This window comes from Gobius niger (genome assembly GCF_951799975.1).
Source record: "Gobius niger genome assembly, chromosome: 21".
NCBI classification, from domain to species: Eukaryota; Metazoa; Chordata; class Actinopteri; order Gobiiformes; family Gobiidae; genus Gobius; species Gobius niger.
Window position 1 is genome coordinate 16,887,707 of NC_136872.1, and position 26,062 is coordinate 16,913,768.

Sequence of the window (26,062 nt, forward strand, 5' to 3'; positions counted from 1 at the left end):
GCTCAAATTATACTAAATTATTATTATTATTATTATTATTATTATTATTATTATTATTATTATTATTATTATCATTATCATTATCATTATTATTATTATTATTATTATTATTATTATTATTATTATTATTATTATTATTATTCAATTATTAATATTATACACAAAATGGTTTTGTTGTTTACCCCCAAATAATCCAAACGCACAATAGTTGTTTTAGAACAATCATCCCATAATTCTACAGATTTATGTTTGCCTCAGCTTCAAAAAAGTATTTCAAGAGAAATTGTTCAGATGTAGACCTACTATGGGCCGACTTTGTCTGAACAAAAGTAATAACATAACAATATCTGAAAACAGCTGTGACGCTGAATCCAAACTGGTCTGTGATGTTTGTTGGAGAGAAACTGACTCTCAGGTGTGAAGTGGAAGGAAGTGAAGATGGATGGACCTATTACTGGAGGAGGAACAATGAGTTATTATCTGGAACAACCAGAGAAATCACTGCCTCCAGACTGATTAACTCTGACAGTGGAGTCTACAGCTGCAGAGGAGAGAAAGGCCCGAACCACAAGACTCTGTGGAGCAGCACCACCTCAGTCACTGTACAGAGTGAGTGATTAACTTGCTATATCATTTAACTTGTGAAACTTTAGTGGCATAAACTGAGAGGTATAAATATTTCCCTAATCCAGGGTTTATATTTTGTAATCCCAGAAAAACCTAAGGCCCGAGTGAGTGCAGACACAGAGCTGCAGACAGGGGGCAGTGTGACTCTGAGCTGCTCAGTTTCATTCTCTTTTTCTGGTTGGAAATTTGAGTGGAGCAAAAACCAGCAGTTCTACAATGACGGTTCCTCTGAGCTCAGAGTCTCAGAGGGAGGAGAGTACCAGTGCAGAGCCTTCAGAGGAGACACTCCCTACTTCACTGAGCTCAGCCCCAGCTTCAGCCTCACAACAGCGGGTCAGTTTGTAATGTCTATGTTGTTCATATTATATGTGTGGATTCATCCAGAATGTGTTCATATCCCACTGTTTTCTTCATATTGTGTTTACCTGTGTGCAGTGCCTTTGAATCGATGGTCTTTTATTATCCCTCTGTAAAAGCTCAAGTTATCCATGTTAATATGAACCAAAGTACCTGTAATAACGCAACAATATCTGATACAGCTGTGACGCTGGATCCAAACTGGTCTCTGATGTTTGTCGGGGAGAAACTGACTCTCAGATGTGAAGTGGAGGGCAGAGCTGCTGTATTGACTTATCAATGGAGCAGGAACAATAGGATCTTATCTGAAACAACCAGAGAATACACTTTCTCCAGACTGACTGACTCTGACAGTGGAGTCTACAGCTGCAGAGGAGAGAAAGGCCTGAACCACAAGACTCTGTGGAGCAGCACCACCTCAGTCACTGTACAGAGTGAGTGATTAACTTACTATATAATATTTCCTTGTGAAGACTCATGTTGGTGTAAATGCAGCAGCTTCAAAAATGATAAAACCTCAAATTTCCTGTTGTAGCGGATACTAAAATCTTATATGTATTTTCTAATGCAAAAATTTGACACTGATCATTAGCCATAAATCCATTCCATTGTTCTCAACCGTGGTTGTGCAGCTGCTTTGAAACATTCATTATTATTGCCAATGATACAGAAAGTACAACCCATAAGCAAAAGAATAAACAAAAAGGTCAACATACTTACTTCATCCAGGGTTTATATTTTGTAATTCCAGACAAACCTGTGGCCCGAGTGAGTGCAGACACAGAGCTGCAGACAGGGGGCAGTGTGACTCTGAGCTGCTCGGTCTCTCCCTCTTCCTCTGGATGGAAATATGAGTGGAGCAGAAACAAGACACTCTCTACAGATGGTTCCTCTGAGCTCAGAGTCTCAGAGGGAGGAGAGTACCAGTGCAGAGCCTTCAGAGGAGACACTCCCTACTTCACTGAGCTCAGCCCCAGCTTCAGGCTCACAACGGCGGGTCAGTTTGTAATGTCTATGGTGTCCATATTATATGTGTGGATTCATCCAGACTGTGTTCATGTCCCTCTGATTTCTTTACATTGTGTTTACCTGTGTGTAGTGTCAAAAAAGCCTAGAATCAGTTGTCTTTTGTTTCCCCTTCTAAGAATTCAATAAAACATTAGTCATTTACAGATTTATAATTTTTCCACAGCAATGAAAAACACAAGTTATCCAAGAGAAATAGTTCAGATGTAGACCTACTATGGGACGACTTTATGTAGTAAAGTAATAACGCAACAATATCTGATACAGCTGTGACGCTGGATCCAAACTGGTCTGAGATGTTTGTCGGAGAGAGACTGACTCTCAGGTGTGAAGTGGAGGGAAGTGAAGATGGATGGATTTATCAGTGGAGGAGGAACAATAGGATCTTATCTGGAACAACCAGAGAAAACACTTTCTCCAAACTGCATTACACTGACAGTGGAGTCTACAGCTGCAGAGGAGAGAAAGGCCTGAACCACAAGACTCTGTGGAGCAGCACCACCTCAGTCACTGTACAGAGTGAGTGATTGACTTACTATATCATTTTAACTTGTGAGGACTTATTATGTTTGTGTAAATACAGCAGCTTCAGAAAATTGTCAAATCTTCTCTAATTCATTTCATTTTATAGCGGATACTAAAATCTTATACGTTTCTAATGCAAAAATTCTACACTGATCCACCTCCATTAATCCATTGCATTGCTCTCAGTCATAGTTGAGCGCTGCTTTTGAACATTCATAAACGTTCAGAAACACGACTCCCACAGACTCAGGCTCCTACAGCTGCAGAGGAGTCCTGGACCTCACAGTGACTCAGTGGAGCCGCCCGCTCACTGTCCACGTGTCTGACCGTACGCTCTGTCGTCTCATATGACGTTATAAATGTGATGATCTGACTCTAACTCTGACTCTGCAGGCGTTCCCCGCCCGCTCCTGTCGGCCTCAGTGTCCTGGCTCAGTCCTGGGGCCTCTGTGTCTCTGAGCTGTGCTGTGACAGCGCCCTCTGCAGGATGGAGCTATCACTGGTACAGGGCTGTTCCTCAGACACAGGGGTACAGATATGAGCTCCTCCCAGAGGCCAGTGCTGGTACTACACAGGACTCCTTCAGCGTTCAGGGCCTCACCAACACAGCAGCGTTTGTGTGTCGAGCGGCGCGAGGAACTCCACGCTTCTACTCTGGACACAGTGACCCCTCCTTCGTCTGGTCTGCAGGTACATCCCCCACATGTTCCTCTGAGTCTGACTGAAGCCCGACTCACTGAAGCCTGACTTGTGTTGTTCAGATGCTGAGGCCTCGGAGTCTCTCTCGGTCAGTCCTGACAGAGCACAGCACTTCACTGGCGATGTCATCACTCTGAGTTGTGGGTTCAACTCCACTGACACCGACTGGAGAGTCCAGAGGCTTTATCTAAACAAACTCTACACACAAAAATGTTTGAAATATGTGAAGACAGAAAAGACAAATTGTGCTTTCAAGCTGTATGCAGGAAGTTTTGGTACAAGTGTGTTCTGGTGCGAGTCTGGATCTGGAGAAATGAGCAACGCACTCAACATCTCTGTTCACAGTGAGTTTTTGATTCATCTATAATCAATAATATAGAATTGGTGCATCTACAACTAAATGGTTCCACCTTGTACCAGGTGACATCATCCTCATGAGCCCTGTGCGTCCGGTGACTGAGGGACAGACTGTTTCTCTCGGCTGTAAACTGAAGACAGTGACTTCTTCAGTTCTGTTATTCAGTTTTTATAAAAATGGAAAACTGGTTCAAAATGGGACCAAAGCAGAGTTCAACATCTCTGCAGTGTCCAGGTCTGACCAAGGATTCTATAAATGTGAGGCTCAAGAACCAAAGAAACAATGGCAAAGGTCAACACCAAAGACCTGGATGTCTCTGGAGAGCTGGATGTCTGTTAGAAGTGAGTGAAACTAGACTTAAAAACTAACCATTTTGTGACAAATACAATCTAACTTTTGTTTGACAGTTGCTCCAAAGGTCAAAGGAGACTCATTCCCTGTGATGTTGGTCATTGGGCCTGTTTGTGCAGTGGTTTTACTCATTCTGCTGCTGCTTCTCTGGCGCTTCATAAAAACTAAAGGTAAAAGTGATACAGGCTGAAACGTGTGTAATATGGACTGGTTTATTCAATCTCATGACATTTCAACAAAACTATTAGATCTGATGTCTCCAAACCAATGATAAAAATGATCTTTTTTCTTCTTACAGACACAAATAACAGGTTGGTCATCACAAGAACCTTATATCATTTACCAACAATCTTATTATTGTTATTATTAATGACATGTTAAAACTATTATTACTGTAGCTCCACCGACCAGACACACAACGCCACTGAAGGAAACCAACAGCAGTTATATTCAGCTCTTCTTCATGGTCAGTTCTGTTCACACAATATCATAGTTTGCAACAATATTGAATCACTTATTCATATTTTTTACAGGTGATGTTGATGTTTATGAAACTATCAGAGGCTCAGAAGAAAATTATGGTAAAGATGAAAACACTGATCCATCTTTGTTCCTAAAAAGCTTCTTGAACGAGTTGAGAGAAGCTTTTTAGAATAACTCCTCCATTAATGGATTGATATATACTCAGCCTGCTGCCAATACACTATTAGTTGCTGATGAAGCCTCTCACTAAATCAACCCAGTTCAGCTGACAGCGTAATTAACTTTCATCTACCGGGGTCTGAGGCCAAAGTTTAACTTTACAACTGTTCACGTCTTCCCCCCTCGAGCTCAGAAACATATTTACTTCTTGTGTTCATTAATATTCAATAATTAGTGATGTTTTCATTTATATTTACTTCACAGATGATGTTGGTGTTTATGAAACTGTCAGAGGCTCAAAAGAAAATATCAAAGGTAAAGAAAAGTGTAAAATTCAACCAAACACTATGAATTACTTTTTTCTCTCTGTTTTTCTTCACAGATGCTTGAAGACATTTATTACAAGGAGATGTGATGTTGGAAGGGTCTGTCAGTCTACCCCAGGGCAGCTGTGGCTACAAACTTACCTTCTTGAAAAAAACAGTTCTATAACCATTTTCACAATAGTGTTTATTGTACATTGTAAATAGTTTTAAAAAGTAAAATGATTGTCTTGATTTTTGCAGCTTTGTCAGTGATTTTCCTCCTGTTCTTGCTGCCACATGTAAATAGACTTTTTATTCACATGACGCATTCTTTGTAAATAAAAACTATTGTTAAGTAATGAATAATAAAATGTAGATGTGAAAAGTTTTGTCTCTTGATACAATAAAAACTGCTGATATGTTAAAAAGAAACATTAACTCTAAATATGGGCAACAACTCTAGTGCGAAACATAGTATGAGTCATAAACCGTTCTATGTAAAAGAAAGACGTGTGAGGTGAAGGTGCAACGACAAACCTCAAACTAACAAAACAAAACATCAGCCTCCACCACCTCGGGCAGAACCATTTCCGACGAGTGTTTGGCTGAAACAAACCACATTAGTCCAAGTGAGAGCACAGTCGTTGTATAGGCTGCATTCTCAAACAAACTTCATCTTTTTCCTCAAAACAAAGATGCACAGAAGATTTTCTAAATGATCAATATGTTTTTATAACAATGAGGCGCATGTTCTTTATGCAGTTGGGTGTAGGCTGATTTACAGAGTGAGGTGTGAAGAGGAAGGAAACTCGACAAACTGAGGTCATAAAGTGGAGCAAGAATAATTATCAGCAGTGACTTCTTGTTTCGTTGCTTTGAGCCTGTTCAGAGGAATGAGAGCTCTGAGGATGGGCTCCTCTCTGATCTGGACACTGGCGTCTATCTGTGAGTAAAAACTGCTATTACAGACCTGGGCCAAATACAAAGACATGATTTATGTTTCTCATTTCAGTGTTTAATGGCCTTCTCTGCCAACACACCAAAGGTAAGCAGCTGTTTACAAAGACTTATTGATGGATGACCTATAGATGTGCTGCTGTTTCTGTAAAACAGTGACGTGTGTTGGTTCATTCACTGCTGTATTTCTCTGAACTTTGTGTATTTTGTTGCACAGGGGCCACTCTGTTCAGTCCTTCAGACTCCGTGTATCTGGGGGACACTGTGAGACTCTCCTGCACAGATGTTGATCCAAAAGAAGTCAAGTTTTACAAAAACAACTCACTTTTGAACACAAAACATTACACATTACATCAATATAACAATCGTGTGGACTTGACAATTTCTTCAGTATCAAAATCAGATGAGGGTCTGTACTCGTGTGGGATCAATCAACAAAACAAGTCTCCTGAAAAACATCTGACAGTAACAGGTCAGTACTGAATGAAGTGAGAAGAAGATTTCATATCAAATACAAACAAGCATCATCATTATTTGTAACGTTATAACATGTTTCCTCTTTTCAACAGAAAAGACCCGCAGAGGTGAGTTCACAGAGTCCACAGTCATTTCTTTCCTCAGGGGTCACTGTGAGAGAAACCAGTGAGACCTGTGTATTTTGAACATTGTGTTGTTCTGTGCTGCACATTATTAAATGAATGAAGCAGAAAATAGAAGATAAAGCTATTTGACCTCATAAATAGTTTGTTTCTTACTGTCCAACACAGTCTCTGTGACTCTGGATCCAAACTGGCCTGAGGTGTTTGTTGGAGAGAAACTGACTCTCAGATGTGAAGTCGAGGGAAGTGGAGCTGGTTTGGCCTTTTACTGGACGAGGAATAATACGTTTTTAACTGAAACAACCAGAGAAATCACTGTCTCATATGTGACTGAATCTGACAGAGGAGACTTCAGCTGCAGAGGAGAGAGTTTGCACCTCGTGACTCAGTGGAGCAACAGAACCACTGTCAATGTACTGAGTGAGTCTGAAAACTATAAATTACTCTACAAGATTTGACCACCTCTGTTCAGATTTATTCAGTTTCACTGTCCACGTGTCTGACCGTACGCTCTGTCGTCTCATATGACGTTATAAATGTGATGATCTGACTCTAACTCTGACTCTGCAGGCGTCCCCCGCCCGCTCCTGTCGGCCTCAGTGTCCTGGCTCAGTCCTGGGGCCTCTGTGTCTCTGAGCTGTGCTGTGACAGCGCCCTCTGCAGGATGGAGCTATCACTGGTACAGGGCTGTTCCTCAGACACAGGGGTACAGATATGAGCTCCTCCCAGAGGCCAGTGCTGGTACTACACAGGACTCCTTCAGCGTTCAGGGCCTCACCAACACAGCAGCGTTTGTGTGTCGAGCGGCGCGAGGAACTCCACGCTTCTACTCTGGACACAGTGACCCCTCCTTCGTCTGGTCTGCAGGTACATCCCCCACATGTTCCTCTGAGTCTGACTGAAGCCCGACTCACTGAAGCCTGACTTGTGTTGTTCAGATGCTGAGGCCTCGGTGTCTCTCTCGGTCAGTCCTGACAGAGCACAGCACTTCACTGGTGATGTCATCACTCTGAGTTGTGGGTTCAACTCCACTGACACCGACTGGAGAGTCCGGAGGCTTTATCAAAACAAACTCTACAAACAAAAATATTTGAAATATGTGAAGACAGAAAAGACAAAATGTACTTTCAAGCTGTTTGCAGGAAGTTCTGGTACAAGTGTGTTCTGGTACGAGTCTGGATCTGGAGAAATGAGCAACGCACTCAACATCTCTGTTCACAGTGAGTTTTTGATTCATGTATAATCAATAATATAGAATTAGTGCATCTACAACTAAATGGTTCCAACTTTTACCAGGTGACATCATCCTCATGAGCCCTGTGCGTCCGGTGACTGAGGGACAGACTGTTTCTCTCGGCTGTAAACTGAAGACAGTGACTTCTTCAGTTCTGTTATTCAGTTTTTATCAAAATGGAAAACTGGTTCAAAATGGGACCAAAGCAGAGTTCAACATCTCTGCAGTGTCCAGGTCTGACCAAGGATTCTATAAATGTGAGGCTCAAGAACTAAAACAACAGGAACAATCAACTCCAACGACCTGGACGTCTCTGGAGAGCTGGATGTCTGTTAGAAGTGAGTGAAACTAGACTTAAAAACTAACCATTTTGTGACAAATACAATCTAACTTTTGTTTGACAGTTGCTCCAAAGGTCAAAGGAGACTCATTCCCTGTGATGTTGGTCATTGGGCCTGTTTGTGCAGTGGTTTTACTCATTCTGCTGCTGCTTCTGTGGCGCTTCAAGATTAAAGGTGACAGTCATGTTTTAAAGCCACACTGTGTAACATTTCACTCTTTAAATAGAATAAAAATACAGGTATTTATTTCATGGGAGTTGTTACTGGGAGTGTGACATTATCAGGCCGTCTCCATGGCGATGTCTTTGGATTTCCCTCTGTTAAACTTAAGGTCTATATTGTCTTTTCTTTTAGTTTTTCTTCATTTCTGACTCAGATATGTCTCTTTCCTTTACAGATTTGTGGTCTATGAGGTTAGTAAATGTTTGTAAATAATTTTCATCAAATTGTCGATCTGTCAGTGGTAAATCTTTAACCTTCTACAGAACTGTGAGAAACAATCCGAGCTCTGCTGAAGATCAAGTGACCAGCACTGACACTTCTCCTTCAATGGGTCAGTGTCAACAAAGCAAAAATCATTGAAAAAGCTGGTCAGACATTTGCACATAAGAGTGTAAATAAGATATTGTTTATTTTAGGTGAAAATGTGACGTATGCCCAGGTAAACCGGGACAAAAAGAAGAAAACTACAGGTGAGCAAAAATGTATTACACGAAAAAAAAAGATAATAATGAAACAGAAGAGAGAATGAATGAGCTATGTTCAGTTTAAAATGCTGTGTTTTATGAGTTAGAACATGGCTGATTATCCTGTGTTGTGCTTTTAAACCCTTAATATCTGAATATTCCGGAGAGTCAATGAATAAAATGAATGAGATTTTTATTTCCAGCACCATCAAAGTGGAAGTGGGCGGGACTGTTGCTTTTCCATGTTATCTTTGTATGTTGTTTATTGTGACATCTAGGGGCCAAGGAGTGAACTACAATCCAGGGACTGTCATTACCCAAAGAGTTACTCACAGAATATGTCTATCAAACATGAAAATATAATCGCACTACTACCTCTCACTACTATTACAACTCATCCAACTACTACTTCTCACACATGTACTTGGAGTTCCCTTCTTAGGCCCATAGTTGCTTCAGGCCTGAGCACTATCCACTCCTAAAGTAAGTAACTTTTTTTTCCCTTCTCCACAGATGTTACTTACTCTGTGCTGGAGCTGAAAAACATAAAAGGTGAGTCTGTTGAAATTCAATTTTGAGATGTTTTATTCATTTTGACACATTTTTTATGTTTACTTTCCACTCAGGGAGGAGCAACTGTCCCCCAGAAGAACCTGTCTATTCAGAACCACACTCATCAGCAGGTAATATTATACAGTAACAAGTCACTGATCTGCTGTTGTTCTGTTCCATCAAAAACACTTCAGAGCAAACTTAGAAAAGACATTTATTGTTGCATGATAGAAAATTATATAAAGAGCTGACGAGATGTTGTTTATTTTAGGTGAAAATGTCACATATGTCCAGGTAAACTTCAACAAAAAGAAGCAGACGAAAGGTGAGCTACAGTTTATTGCTCTAACAAATAATAACAATGAAATTTAAGGGAAGTAAATACATAAAAGCAATATGTCTGAAAGTTATTCTTGTGCTTGTTTGTTTGTTTACTCGCTGTTTTACGGAGGACAAAAAATGACTTCATCGGAAATTAATAAATAATATGTTTTTACCTTTATACTTTGTACTTGCTCGCTCATTGTTGGTCCTCCATATTGACTGAGATCAGTGTGATTCCACTTTTTGATTGAATGGATTTTTGTTTCTATGTTACAGCAAAATCAACTCCTTCCGCTGCAGAAGACACTGTTTACTCTCAAGTCCAGTTACACTTGTAAAAACAAACCTGTGGGACATTTAAAATCATTGGTATTGTTATTAAAATCAGCAGAGCGTTGTGATAGTTTATCGGTGAATGAGAGTCAGAGTCAAGGCACCAAACTGTCATGAAAGACACAATGACTCATTAACATTCAGATACATGAGCACTGAGCTCACACAGACTGCCCCCTGCTGGCCTCTTGTGTCTATGTCTGAGTGACGTTGAATGAAGGTCTGCTGCTCTTGTACATAGTGATCTGTTTTTTCAATATTGTTTACTCATGTAACTGATGGAGCAAATGTTGTAATGCTGAATTCTATTGTTCTTGATTTTAAGATTTTAGAAAATAACACCTGTCCTGGGGTGAAAAACCGATGAAAAGTATAGCCTTGTCTTTAACTGGCAAATGTACAGAAATGTTCATTAATATGTGCTCTCCCTGAAATAAAAAAACATTATGTTATTAAGTCATTATGTTATTAACATGTGAATGTGGATGAATATGTCAAGAAGCATGTTAGATTGTTTCTACATGTTTATTTATTTACTAAAACTGTGCGTTTTCAGGTTGTTCATGCAGCCGGTGAACTTTTGTTGGAAAAATATCATGATGGAGATGAGCTTGAAAGGAAAATGTTCACCAAACATGTCGACCTTCTATTCTGTTCTGTCAACCCAAAAGGTGAGTTGAAATATTTTTCCCCCAAAATAAAAAAAGGTCAGGATTTAAAAGTTGTTGTGTTGTATTTATTAACTATGGAAATGTTGGTGTTTACTCTGAAACGGTTTGTCTCTTGATACAATAAAAACTGCTGATTAAAAACATACTCTAAATATGGGCAAAACATGGTATGAGTGACAAACCGTGTGAGACAAAGTGTGACAGACCTCAAACTAAGAGAAAAAAAACACCAGCTCTGAACTTCTGAAGAATCATTTCTGAGCCACAGTCGGTCGAGTGGTCGGCTACAACAAACCACATTAGTCCAAGAGAGAGAACAATCATTTAATAGGCTGCATTGTTGCACAAATATGATCTTTTTCCTCAATACAAAGATGCAGGGGATTTTTTTTTATCAATATATTTTTAAAACAATGAGGCGCATGTTCTTTATGCAGTTGAGTGTGGGCTGATTTACAGAGTGAGGAGTGAAGAGGAAGGAAACTCGACCAACTTAGGTCATAAAGTGGAGCAAGAATAATTATCAGCAGTGACTTCTTGTTTGTTGCTTTGAGCCTGTTCAGAGGAATGAGAGCTCTGAGGATGGGCTCCTCTTTGATCTGGACACTGGCGTCTATCTGTGAGTAAAAACTGCTTTTACAGACCTGGGCCAAATACAAAGACATGATTTATGTTTCTCATTCCAGTGTTTAATGTCCTTCTCTGCCAACACACCAAAGGTAAGCAGCTGTTTACAAAGACTTATTGGTGGTTTTCAATTTGAAGCGTCTCTGATGCAAGAGTTAGTTTTCCGCTCAAAAAAGTTAATTTGTTAGAACCAGGAAGAAATATATTTGAGGCTCCACCACTTAACTCGATGGAGCAGCACGAGCGCTGTCATTGCCTTGAGTGAGTCTGATCTCTGATGAATGACTGCATGAGGTTTTCTAATCTCTGTGTGGATTTGTTAAAGTAATGAAGTTTGAATCCCAGACAAACCTGAGGAGACACAGAGCTGCAGACAGGGGGCAGTGTGACTCTGAGCTGCTTCACTTCTCCCTCCTCTTCTGGCCAGAGCTGAAACAAGCAGCTCTTCTCTGTGTTTTTTATACTTTGCACAGCAGGATTCAGTCGCATAAATAGGTTTATTTATTCAAAGTTAAAACACGGCTTCATTGACACATCACTCAGCTCCAGCAGCAGCTTCACAACATGTCTCACAAGATCTGGTGCTTGTGGATTTTCCACTAAACTCTGCTGTTAATCACAGTTTGTAAAAACTTGGAAAAGAATAAAAGAAAATGTCTGTGTAATCCCTGTCATCCAAAGTTTAATTTGTATATATCATATCAAAGGCTTTCACATATTGTCTTATACCAAAGGATGAGCTATAGATGTGCTGCTGTTTCTGTAAAACAGTGACGTGTGTTGGTTCATTCACTGCTGTATTTCTCTTAACTTTGTGTATTTTGTTGCACAGGGGCCACTCTGTCCAGTCCTTCAGGCTCCGTGTATCTGGGGGACACTGTGAGACTCATCTGCACAGATGTTGATCCAAAAGAAGTCAAGTTTTACAAAAACAACTCACTTTTGAACACAAAATATTACACATTAGATCAATATAACAATCGTGTGTACTTTATCAATTCTTCAGTGTCAGATGAGGGTCTGTACTCGTGTGGGATCAATCAACAAAACAAGTCTCCTGAAAAACACCTGACAGTAACAGGTCAGTACTGAATGAAGTGAGAAGAAGATTTCATATCAAATACAAACAAGCATCATCATTATTTGTAACGTTATAACATGTTTTCTCTTTTCAACAGAAAAGACCCGCAGAGGTGAGTTCACAGAGTCCACATTCATTTCTTTCCTCAGGGGTCACTGTGAGAGAAACCAGTGAGACCTGTGTATTTTGAACATTGTGTTGTTCTGTGCTGCACATTGAATGAAGCAGAAAATAGAAACTAAAGCTATTTGACCTCATAAATAGTTTGTTTCTTACTGTCCAACACAGTCTCTGTGACTCTGGATCCAAACTGGCCTGAGGTGTTTGTTGGAGAGAAACTGACACTCAGATGTGAAGTCGAGGGAAGTGACGATGGTTGGACCTATGACTGGAGGAGGAACAATACGTTATTAACTGAAAGAACCAGAGAAATCACTGTCTCATATGTGACTGAGTCTGACAGAGGAGACTTCAGCTGCAGAGGAGTGAGTTTCTTCTTCACGACTCAGTGGAGCAGCAGAACCACTGTCAATGTACTGAGTGAGTCTGAACACTATAAATTATTGTACAATATTGTGCAATCTTGTTGAGTTTTTGTTGTAATAATCTTGTAATCCAGACAAACCTGTGGCCCGAGTGAGTGCAGACACAGAGTTGCAGACAGGGGGCAGTGTGACTCTGAGCTGCTCGGTCTCTCCCTCTTCCTCTGGATGGAAATATCAGTGGTGGAGCAGAAATAAGCAGCTCTTCACACGTGGTTCCTCTGAGCTCAGAGTCTCAGAGGGAGAAGAGTACCAGTGCAGAGCCTTCAGAGGAGACACTCCCTACTTCACTGAGCTCAGCCCCAGCTTCAGCCTCACAACGGCAGGTCAGTTTGTAATGTCTATGCTGTCCATATTATATGTGTGGATTCATCCAGAATGTGTTATTGTGTTATGTATAGTGTCAAAAAAGCCTTGAATCAGTTGTCTTTTGTTTCCCCCTCTAAGAATTCAATAAAACATTAGTCATTTACAGATTTATAATTTTTCCACAGCAATGAAAAACACAAGTTATCCAAGAGAAATAGTTCAGATGTAAACCTACTATGGGACGACTTTATGTAGTGAAGTAATAACGCAACAATATCTGAATACAGCTGTGACGCTGGATCCAAACTGGTCTGAGATGTTTGTCGGAGAGAGACTGACTCTCAGGTGTGAAGTGGAGGGAAGTGAAGATGGATGGATTTATCAGTGGAGGAGGAACAATAGGATCTTATCTGGAACAACCAGAGAAAACACTTTCTCCAAACTGCATTACTCTGACAGAGGAGTCTACAGCTGCAGAGGAGAGAAAGGCCTGAACCACAAGACTCTGTGGAGCAGCACCACCTCAGTCACTGTACAGAGTGAGTGATTGACTTACTATATCATTTTAACTTGTGAGGACATATTATGTTTGTGTAAATACAGCAGCTTCAGAAAATTGTCAAACCTTCTCTAATTCATTTCATTTTATAGCGGATACTAAAATCGTATACGTTTCTAATGCAAAAATTCTACACTGATGCACCGCCATAAATCCATTGCATTGCTCTCAGTCATAGTTGAGCGCTGCTTTTGAACATTCATAAACGTTCAGAAACACGACTCCCACAGACTCAGGCTCTTACAGCTGCAGAGGAGTCCTGGACCTCACAGTGACTCAGTGGAGCCGCCTGCTCACTGTCCACGTGTCTGACCGTACGCTCTCTCGTCTCATATGACGTTATAAATGTGATGATCTGACTCTAACTCTGACTCTGCAGGCGTCCCCCGCCCGCTCCTGTCGGCCTCAGTGTCCTGGCTCAGTCCTGGGGCCTCTGTGTCTCTGAGCTGTGCTGTGACAGCGCCCTCTGCAGGATGGAGCTATCACTGGTACAGGGCTGTTCCTCAGACACAGGGGTACAGATATGAGCTCCTCCCAGAGGCCAGTGCTGGTACTACACAGGACTCCTTCAGCGTTCAGGGCCTCACCAACACAGCAGCGTTTGTGTGTCGAGCGGCGCGAGGAACTCCACGCTTCTACTCTGGACACAGTGACCCCTCCTTCGTCTGGTCTGCAGGTACATCCCCCACATGTTCCTCTGAGTCTGACTGAAGCCCGACTCACTGAAGCCTGACTTGTGTTGTTCAGATGCTGAGGCCTCGGTGTCTCTATCAGTCAGTCCTGACAGAGCACAGCACTTCACTGGTGATGTCATCACTCTGAGTTGTGGGTTCAACTCCACTGACACCGACTGGAGAGTCCGGAGGCTTTATCAAAACAAACTCTCTACACAATATTGTGATAAATCTTTGGGAACAGCTGAAACCAAATGTCAGTTTTACGGATATGAAGGAACTGCTGTGTTTTGGTGCGAGTCTGAATCTGGAGAAATGAGCAACGCACTCAACATCTCTGTTCACAGTGAGTTTTTGATTCATCTATAATCAATAATATAGAATTAGTGCATCTACAACTTAATGGTTCCACCTTTTACCAGGTGACATCATCCTCATGAGCCCTGTGCGTCCGGTGACTGAGGGACAGACTGTTTCTCTCGGCTGTAAACTGGAGACAGTGACTTCTTCAGTTCTTTTATTCAGTTTTTATAAAAATGGAAAACTGGTTCAAAATGGGACCAAAGCAGAGTTCAACATCTCTACAGTGTCCAGGTCTGACCAAGGATTCTATAAATGTGAGGCTCAAGAACTAAAACAACAGGAACAATCAGCACCAAAGACCTGGACGTCTCTGGAGAGCTGGATGTCTGTTAGAAGTGAGTGAAACTAGTCTTAAAAACGAATCATTTTGTGACAAAAACAATCTAACTTTTGTTTGACAGTTTCTCCAAAGGTCAAAGGAGACTCATTCCCTGTGATGTTGGTCATTGGGCCTGTTTGTGCAGTGGTTTTACTCATTCTGCTGCTGCTTCTGTGGCGCTTCACAAAAACTAAAGGTAAAAGTGATACAGGCTGAAACGTGTGTAATATGGACTGATTTATTCAATCTCATGACATTTCAACAAAACTATTAGATCTGATGTCTCCAAACCAATGATAAAAATGATCTTTTTTCTTCTTACAGACACAAATAACAGGTTGGTCATCACAAGAACCTTATATCATTTACCAACAATCTTATTATTGTTATTATTAATGATATGTTAAAAACTATTATTACTGTAGCTCCACCGACCAGACACACAACGCCACTGAAGGAAACCAACAGCAGTTATATTCAGCTCTTCTTCATGGTCAGTTCTGTTCACACAATATCATAGTTTGCAACAATATTGAATCACTTATTCATATTTTTTACAGGTGATGTTGATGTTTACGAAACTATCAGAGGCTCAGAAGAAAATGACGGTAAAGATGAAAACACTGATCCATCTTTGTTCCTAAAAGCTTCTTGAACGAGTTGAGAGAAGCTTTTTAGAATAACTCCTCCATTACTGGATTGATATATACTCAGCCTGCTGCCAATACATCATTAGTTGCTGATGAAGCCTCTCACTAAATCATCCCAGTTCAGCTGACAGCGTAATTAACTTTCATCTACCGGGGTCTGAGGCCAAAGTTTAACTTTACAACTGTTCAGGTCTTCCCCCTTCGAGCTCAGAAACATATTTACTTCTTCTGTTCATTAATATTCAATAATTAGTGATGTTTTCATTTAAATTTACTTCACAGATGATGTTGGTGTTTATGAAACTGTCAGAGGCTCAAAAGAAAATATCAAAGGTAAAGAAAAGTGTAAAATTCAACAAAACACTATGAATTACTTTAAATAAAAAGAAGTGTTTTTTTCTCTCTGTTTTTCTTCACAGATGCTTGAAGACATTTATTACAAGGAGATGTGATGTTGGAAGGGTCTGTCAGTCTACCCCAGGGCAGCTGTGGCTACAAACTTACCTTCTTGAAAAAAACAGTTCTATAACCATTTTCACAATAGTGTTTATTGTAAATTGTAAATAGTTTTAAAAAGTAAAATGATTGTCTTGATTTTTGCAGCTTTGTCAATGATTTTCCTCTTGTTCTTGCTGCCACATGTAAATAGACTTTTTATTCACATGACGCATTCTTTGTAAATAAAAACTATCGTTAAGTAATGAATAATAAAATGTAGATGTGAAAAGTTGTTTGTCTCTTGATACAATAAAAACTGCTGATATGTTAAAAACAAACATTAACTCTAAATATGGGCAACAACTCTAGTGCGAAACATAGTATGAGTCATAAACCGTTCTATGTAAAAGAAAGACGTGTGAGGTGAAGGCGCAACGACAAACCTCAAACTAACAAAACTAAACATCAGCCTCCACCACCTCGGGCAGAACCATTTCCGACGAGTGTTTGGCTGAAAAAAACCACATTAGTCCAAATGAGAGCACAGTCGTTGAATAGGCTGCATTCTCAAACAAACTTCATCTTTTTCCTCAATACAAAGATGCACAGAAGATTTTTTAAATGATCAATATGTTTTTATAACAATGAGGCGCATGTTCTTTATGCAGTTGAGTGTAGGCTGATTTACAGAGTGAGGTGTGAAGAGGAAGGAAACTCGACAAACTGAGGTCATAAAGTGGAGCAAGAATAATTATCAGCAGTGACTTCTTGTTTCGTTGCTTTGAGCCTGTTCAGAGGAATGAGAGCTCTGAGGATGGGCTCCTCTCTGATCTGGACACTGGCGTCTATCTGTGAGTAAAAACTGCTTTTACAGACCTGGGCCAAATACAAAGACATGATTTATGTTTCTCATTTCAGTGTTTAATGTCCTTCTCTGCCAACACACCAAAGGTAAGCAGCTGTTTACAAAGACTTATTGGTGGTTTTCAATTTGAAGTGTCTCTGATGCAAGAGTTAGTTTTCCGCTCAAAAAAGTTAATTTGTTGGAACCAGGAAGAAATATATTTGCGGCTCCACCACTTAACTCGATGGAGCAGCACGAGCGCTGTCAGTGCCTTGAGTGAGTCTGATCACTGATGAATGACTGCATGAGGTTTTCTGATCTCTGTGTGGATTTGTTAAAGTAATGAAGTTTGAATCCCAGACAAACCTGAGGAGACACAGAGCTGCAGACAGGGGGCAGTGTGACTCTGAGCTGCTTCACTTCTCCCTCCTCTTCTGGCCAGAGCTGAAACAAGCAGCTCTTCTCTGTGTTTTTTTTATCCTTTGCACAGCAGGATTCAGTCGCATAAATAGGTTTATTTATTCAAAGTTAAAACACGGCTTCATTGACACATCACTCAGCTCCTGCAGCAGCTTCACAACCTGTCTCACTAAGATCTGGTGTTTTATGCATTTTCCACTAAACTCTGCTGTTAATCACGGTTTGTAAAAACTGGGAAGATAATAAAACTAAATGTCTGCGTAATCCCTGTCATCCAAAGTTTAATTTGTATATATCATATCAAAGGCTTTCACATATTATGATATTCTATATTAAAGGATGATCTATAGATGTGCTGCTGTTTCTGTAAAACAGTGACGTGTGTTGGTTCATTCACTGCTGTATTTCTCTGAACTTTGTGTATTTTGTTGCACAGGGGCCACTCTGTCCAGTCCTTCAGGCTCCGTGTATCTGGGGGACACTGTGAGACTCATCTGCACAGATGTTGATCCAAAACAAGTCAAGTTTTACAAAAACAACTCACTTTTGGACACAAAACATTACACATCAGATCAATATAACAATCGTGTGTTCTTGACAATTTCCTCAGTATCAAAATCCGATGAGGGTCTGTACTCGTGTGGGATCAATCAACAAAACAAGTCTCCTGAAAAACATCTGACAGTGACAGGTCAGTACTGAATGAAGTGAGAAGAAGATTTCATATCAAATACAAACAAGCATCAGCATTATTTGTAACGTTATAACATGTTTCCTCTTTTCAACAGAAAAGACCCGCAGAGGTGAGTTCACAGAGTCCACATTCATTTCTTTCCTCAGGGGTCACTGTGAGAGAAACCAGTGAGACCTGTGTGTTTTGAACATTGTGTTGTTCTGTGCTGCACATTGAATGAAGCAGAAAATAGAAACTAAAGCTATTTTACCTCATAAATAGTTTGTTTCTTACTGTCCAACACAGTCTCTGTGACTCTGGATCCAAACTGGCCTGAGGTGTTTGTTGGAGAGAAACTGACTCTCAGATGTGAAGTCGAGGGAAGTGGAGCTGGTTGGACCTTTTACTGGACGAGGAATAATAAGTTTTTAACTGAAAGAACCAGAGAAATCACTGTCTCATATGTGACTGAGTCTGACAGAGAAGACTTCAGCTGCAGAGGAGTGAGTTTCTTCTTCACGACTCAGTGGAGCAGCAGAACCACTGTCAATGTACTGAGTGAGTCTGAACACTATAAATTACTCTAAAAGATTTGACCACCTCTGTTCAGATTTATTCAGTTTCACTGTCCACGTGTCTGACCGTACGCTCTGTCGTCTCATATGACGTTATAAATGTGATGATCTGACTCTAACTCTGACTCTGCAGGCGTCCCCCGCCCGCTCCTGTCGGCCTCAGTGTCCTGGCTCAGTCCTGGGGCCTCTGTGTCTCTGAGATGTGCTGTGACAGCGCCCTCTGCAGGATGGAGCTATCACTGGTACAGGGCTGTTCCTCAGACACAGGGGTACAGATATGAGCTCCTCCCAGAGGCCAGTGCTGGTACTACACAGGACTCCTTCAGCGTTCAGGGCCTCACCAACACAGCAGCGTTTGTGTGTCGAGCGGCGCGAGGAACTCCACGCTTCTACTCTGGACACAGTGACCCCTCCTTCGTCTGGTCTGCAGGTACATCCCCCACATGTTCCTCTGAGTCTGATTGAAGCCCGACTCACTGAAGCCTGACTTGTGTTGTTCAGATGCTGAGGCCTCGGTGTCTCTCTCGGTCAGTCCTGACAGAGCACAGCACTTCACTGGTGATGTCATCACTCTGAGTTGTGGGTTCAACTCCACTGACACCGACTGGAGAGTCCAGAGGCTTTATCTAAACAAACTCTACACACAATATTGTGATAAATCTTTGGGAACAGATGAAACCAAATGTCAATTTTACGGATATGAAGGAACTGCTGTGTTTTGGTGCGAGTCTGAATCTGGAGAAATGAGCAACGCACTCAACATCTCTGTTCACAGTGAGTTTTTGATTCATCTATAATCAATGATATAGAATTAGTGCATCTACAACTAAATGGTTCCACCTTCTACCAGGTGACATCATCCTCATGAGCCCTGTGCGTCCGCTGACTGATGGACAGACTGTTTTTCTCGGCTGTAAACTGGAGACAGTGACTTCTTCAGTTCTGTTATTCAGTTTTTATCAAAATGGAAAACTGGTTCAAAATGGGACCAAAGCAGAGTTCAACATCTCTGCAGTGTCCAGGTCTGACCAAGGATTCTATAAATGTGAGGCTCAAGAACTAAAGAAACAATGGCAAAGGTCAACACCAAAGACCTGGACGTCTCTGGAGAGCTGGATGTCTGTTAGAAGTGAGTGAAACTAGACTTAAAAAGTAATCATTTTGTGACAAATTCAATCTAACTTTTGTTTGACAGTTGCTCCAAAGGTCAAAGGAGACTCATTCCCTGTGATGTTGGTCATTGGGCCTGTTTGTGCAGTGGTTTTACTCATTCTGCTGCTGCTTCTGTGGCGCTTCATAAAAACTAAAGGTAAAAGTGATACAGGCTGAAACGTGTGTAATATGGACTGGTTTATTCAATCTCATGACATTTCAACAAAACTATTAGATCTGATGTCTCCAAACCAATGATAAAAATGATCTTTTTTCTTCTTACAGACACAAATAACAGGTTGGTCATCACAAGAACCTTATATCGTTTACCAACAATCTTATTATTGTTATTATGAATGATATGTTAAAACTATTATTACTGTAGCTCCACCGACCAGACACACAACGCCACTGAAGAAAACCAACAGCAGTTATATTCAGCTCTTCTTCATGGTCAGTTCTGTTCACACAATATCATGGTTTGCAACAATATTGAATCACTTATTCATATTTTTTACAGGTGATGTTGATGTTTACGAAACTATCAGAGGCTCAGAAGAAAATTATGGTAAAGATGAAAACACTGATCCATCTATATTCTTAAAAGCTTCTTGAACGAGTTGAGGGAAGCTTTTAAGAATAACTCCTCCATTACTGGATTGATATATACTCAGCCTGCTGCCAATACATCATTAGTTGCTGATGAAGCCTCTCACTAAATCAACCCAGTTCAGCTGACAGCGTAATTAACTTTCATCTACCGGGGTCTGAGGCCAAAGTTTAACTTTACAACTGTTCACGTCTTCCCCACTCGAGCTCAGAAACATATTTACTTCTTCTGTTCATTAATATTCAATAATTAGTGATGTTTTCATTTATATTTACTTCACAGATGATGTTGGTGTTTATGAAACTGTCAGAGGCTCAAAAGAAAATATCAAAGGTAAAGAAAAGTGTAAAATTCAACAAAACACTATGAATTACTTTTTTCTCTCTGTTTTTCTTCACAGATGCTTGAAGACATTTATTACAAGGAGATGTGATGTTGGAAGGGTCTGTCAGTCTACCCCAGGGCAGCTGTGGCTACAAACTTACCTTCTTGAAAAAAACAGTTCTATAACCATTTTCACAATAGTGTTTATTGTACATTGTAAATAGTTTTAAAAAGTAAAATGATTGTCTTGATTTTTGCAGCTTTGTCAGTGATTTTCCTCCTGTTCTTGCTGCCACATGTAAATATACTTTTTATTCACATGACGCATTCTTTGTAAATAAAAACTATTGTTAGGTAATGAATAATAAAATGTAGATGTGAAAAGTTGTTTGTCTCTTGATACAATAAAAACTGCTGATATGTTAAAAACAAACATTAACTCTAAATATGGGCAACAACTGTTGTGCGAAACATAGTATGAGTCATAAACTGTTCTATGTAAAAGAAAGACGTGTGAGGTGAAGGCGCGACGACAAACCTCAAACTAACAAAACTAAACATCAGCCTCCACCACCTCGGGCAGAATCATTTCCGACGAGTGTTTGGCTGAAACAAACCACATTAGTCCAAGTGAGAGCACAGTCGTTGAATAGGCTGCATTCTCAAACAAACTTCATCTTTTTCCTCAATAAAAAGATGCACAGAAGAGTTTTTTAATGATCAATATATTTTTATAACAAAGAGGCGCATGTTCTTTATGCAGTTGAGTGTGGGCTGATTTACAGAGTGAGGTGTGAAGAGGAAGGAAACTCAAGAGCAAGAATAATTATCAGCAGTGACTTCTTGTTTGTTGCTTTGAGCCTGTTCAGAGGAATGAGAGCTCTGAGGATGGGCTCCTCTCTGATCTGGACACTGGCGTCTATCTGTGAGTAAAAACTGCTTTTACAGACCTGGGCCAAATACAAAGACATGATTTATGTTTCTCATTTCAGTGTTTAATGTCCTTCTCTGCCAACACACCAAAGGTAAGCAGCTGTTTACAAAGACTTATTGATGGATGACCTATAGATGTGCTGCTGTTTCTGTAAAACAGTGACGTGTGTTGGTTCATTCACTGCTGTATTTCTCTGAACTTTGTGTATTTCGTTGCACAGGGGCCACTCTGTTCAGTCCTTCAGGCTCCGTGTATCTGGGGGACACTGTGAGACTCTCCTGCACAGATGTTGATCCAAAAGAAGTCAAGTTTTACAAAAACAACTCACTTTTGAACACAAAACATTACACATTACATCAATATAACAATCGTGTGGACTTGACAATTTCTTCAGTGTCAAAATCAGATGAGGGTCTGTACTCGTGTAGGATCTATAAACAAAACAAGTCTGAAAAACATCTGAGAGTAACAGGTCAGTACTGAATGAAGTGAGAAGAAGATTTCATATCAAATACAAACAAGCATCATCATTATTTGTAACGTTATAACATGTTTCCTCTTTTCAACAGAAAAGACCCGCAGAGGTGAGTTCACAGAGTCCACATTCATTTCTTTCCTCAGGGGTCACTGTGAGAGAAACCAGTGAGACCTGTGTATTTTTTGGACATTGTGTTGTTCTGTGCTGCACATTATTAAATGAATGAAGCAGAAAATAGAAGCTAAAGCTATTTGACCTCATAAATAGTTTGTTTCTTACTGTCCAACACAGTCTCTGTGACTCTGGATCCAAACTGGCCTGAGGTGTTTGTTGGAGAGAAACTGACTCTCAGATGTGAAGTCGAGGGAAGTGAAGATGGTTGGACCTTTTACTGGACGAGGAATAATACGTTTTTAACTGAAAGAACCAAAGAAATCACTGTCTCATATGTGACTGAGTCTGACAGAGGAGACTTCATCTGCAGAGGAGAGAGTTTGCACCTCATGACTCAGTGGAGCAACAGAACCACTGTCAATGTACTGAGTGAGTCTGAAAACTATAAATTACTCTAAAAGATTTGACCACCTCTGTTCAGATTTATTCAGTTTCACTGTCCACGTGTCTGACCGTACGCTCTGTCGTCTCATATGACGTTTTAAATGTGATGATCTGACTCTAACTCTGACTCTGCAGGCGTCCCCCGCCCGCTCCTGTCGGCCTCAGTGTCCTGGCTCAGTCCTGGGGCCTCTGTGTCTCTGAGCTGTGCTGTGACAGCGCCCTCTGCAGGATGGAGCTATCACTGGTACAGGGCTGTTCCTCAGACACAGGGGTACAGATATGAGCTCCTCCCAGAGGCCAGTGCTGGTACTACACAGGACTCCTTCAGCGTTCAGGGCCTCACCAACACAGCAGCGTTTGTGTGTCGAGCGGCGCGAGGAACTCCACGCTTCTACTCTGGACACAGTGACCCCTCCTTCGTCTGGTCTGCAGGTACATCCCCCACATGTTCCTCTGAGTCTGACTGAAGCCCGACTCACTGAAGCCTGACTTGTGTTGTTCAGATGCTGAGGCCTCGGTGTCTCTCTCGGTCAGTCCTGAAAGAGCACAGCACTTCACTGGTGATGTCATCACTCTGAGTTGTGGGTTCAACTCCACTGACACCGACTGGAGAGTCCAGAGGCTTTATCTAAACAACCTCTACACACAATATTGTGATAAATCTTTGGGAACAGATGAAACCAAATGTCAATTTTACGGATATGAAGGAACTGCTGTGTTTTGGTGCGAGTCTGAATCTGGAGAAATGAGCAACGCACTCAACATCTCTGTTCACAGTGAGTTTTTGATTCATCTATAATCAATAATATAGAATTAGTGCATCTACAACTAAATGGTTCCACCTTTTACCAGGTGACATCATCCTCATGAGCCCTGTGCGTCCGGTGACTGAGGGACAGACTGTTTCTCTCGGCTGTAAACTGAAGACAGTGACTTCTTCAGTTCTGTTATTCAGTTTTTATAAAAATGGAAAACTGGTTCAAAATGGGACCAAAGCAGAGTTCAACATCTCTGCAGTGTCCAGGTCTGACCAAGGATTCTATAAATGTGAGGCTCAAGAACTAAAACAACAGGAACAATCAGCACCAAAGACCTGGACGTCTCTGGAGAGCTGGATGTCTGTTAGAAGTGAGTGAAACTAGTCTTAAAAGTAATCATTTTGTGACAAATACAATCTAACTTTTGTTTGACAGTTGCTCCAAAGGTCAAAGGAGACTCATTCCCTGTGATGTTGGTCATTGGGCCTGTTTGTGCAGTGGTTTTACTCATTCTGCTGCTGCTTCTGTGGCGCTTCAAGATTAAAGGTGACAGTCATGTTTTAAAGCCACACTGTGTAACATTTCACTCTTTAAATAGAATAAAAATACAGGCATTTATTTCATGGGAGTTGTTACTGGGAGTGTGACATCATCAGACCGTCTCCATGGCGATGTCTTTGGGTTTCCCTTTGTTAAACTTTAGGTCTATGTTATGTCTTTTTAGTTTTTCTTCATTTCTGACTCAGATGTGTCTCTTTCCTTTACAGATTTGTGGTCTATGAGGTTAGTTAATGTTTGTGAATAATTTTCATCAAATTGTCGATCTGTCTGTGGTAAATCTTTAACCTTCTACAGAACTGTGAGAACCAATCCGAGCTCTGCTGAAGATCAAGTGACCAGCACTGACACTTCTCCTTCAATGGGTCAGTGTCAACAAAGCAAAAATCATTGAAAAAGCTGGTCAGACATTTGCAAACAAGAGTGTAAATAAGATATTGTTTATTTTAGGTGAAAATGTGACGTATGCCCAGGTAAACCGGGACAAAAAGAAGAAAACTACAGGTGAGGAAAAATGTTTTACACACGAAAAAAGATCACAATGAAACAGAAGAGAGAATGAATGAGCTATATGTTCAGTTTAAAATGCTGTGTTTTATGAGTTAGAACATGGCTGATTATCGTGTGTCGTGGTTTTAAACCCTTAATATCTGAATATTCCGGAAAGTCAATGAATAAAATGAATGATATTTTTATTTCCGGCACCATCAAAGTGGAAGTGGGCGGGACTGTTGCTTTTCCATGTTATCTTTGTATGTTGTTTATTGTGATATCTAGTGGCCAAGGAGTGAACTACAATCCAGGGACTGTCATTACCCAAAGAGTTACTCACAGAATATGTCTATCAAACATGAAAATATAATCGCACTACCACCTCTCACTACTATTACAACTCATCCAACTACTGCTACTCACACATGTACTTGGAGTTCCCTTCTTAGGCCCATAGTTGCTTCAGGCCTGAGCACTTTCCACTCCTAAAGTAAGTAATTTTTTTCCCTTCTCCACAGATGTTACTTACTCTGTGCTGGAGCTGAAAAACATAAAAGGTGAGTCTGTTGTAATTCAATTTTGAGATGTTTTATTCATTTTGACACATTTTTTATGTTTACTTTCCACTCAGGGAGGAGAAACTGTCCCCCAGAAGAACCTCTCTATTCAGAACCAAACTCATCAGCAGGTAATACTACAGTTACAAGTCACTGATCTGCTGTTTGTCTGTCCATCAAAAACACTTCAGAACAAACTTAGAAAAGACATTTATTGTTGCATGATAGAAAATTATATAAAGAGCTGACGAGATGTTGTTATTTTAGGTGAAAATGTCACATATGCCCAGGTAAACTACAACAAAGGGAAGCAGACTAAAGGTGAGCTACAGTTTATTGCTCTAACAAATGATAATAATGAAATTTAAGGGAAGTAAATACATAAAAGCAACATGTCTGAAAGTTATTCTTGTGCTTGTATGTTTGTTTACTTGCTGTATTACGGAGGACAAAAAATGACTTCATCGGAAATTAATAAATAATATGTTTTTACCTTTATACTTTGTACTTGCTCACTCATTGTTGGTCCTCCATATTGACTGAGATCAGCGTGATCCCACTTTTTGATTGAATGGATTTTTGTTTTTATGTTGCAGCAAAATCAACTCCTTCCGCTGCAGAAGACACGGTTTACTCTCAAGTCCAGTTACACTTGTAAAGACAAACCTGCGGGATATTTAAAATCATTGGTATTGTTGTAAAAATCAGCAGAGGGTTGTGATTGTTTGTCGGTGAATGAGAGTCAGAGTCAAGGCACCAAACTGTCATGAAAGACACACTGACTCATTAACATTCAGATACATGAGCACTGAGCTCACACAGACTGCCCCCTGCTGGCCTCTTGTGTCTATGTCTGAGTGAGGTTGAATGAAGGTCTGCTGCTCTTGTACATAGTGATCTGTTTTTTCAATATTGTTTACTCATGTAACTGATGGTGCCAATGTTGTAATGCTGAATTCTATTGTTCTTGATTTTAAGAT

General features: G+C 40.5%; 1 protein-coding gene and 1 long non-coding RNA gene across 2 annotated transcripts in view; both read left to right on the forward strand.

Annotated features, from left to right (window-relative positions):
* Nucleotides 1-15,484: 15,484 nt before the first annotated feature.
* LOC306980884 overlaps nt 15,485-26,062 on the forward strand; it is a 31,284-nt gene continuing 20,706 nt past the window's right edge. The window contains exons 1-4 of the long non-coding RNA XR_013794061.1: nt 15,485-15,554; nt 15,622-15,669; nt 20,334-20,381; nt 20,706-20,756. This is a non-coding gene — a long non-coding RNA (uncharacterized lncRNA). The remainder of the gene's footprint in view (nt 15,555-15,621; nt 15,670-20,333; nt 20,382-20,705; nt 20,757-26,062) is intronic.
* Nucleotides 23,387-25,822, forward strand: LOC306980874 (uncharacterized protein). Its single transcript, XM_079580409.1, has 10 exons — nt 23,387-23,493; nt 23,570-23,845; nt 23,911-24,021; nt 24,243-24,258; nt 24,331-24,398; nt 24,484-24,537; nt 25,044-25,082; nt 25,157-25,213; nt 25,350-25,403; nt 25,679-25,822. Exons 1-10 carry the CDS (start codon nt 23,463-23,465, stop codon nt 25,738-25,740), a joined length of 768 nt encoding a protein of 255 aa, XP_079436535.1. The 5' UTR covers nt 23,387-23,462; the 3' UTR covers nt 25,741-25,822.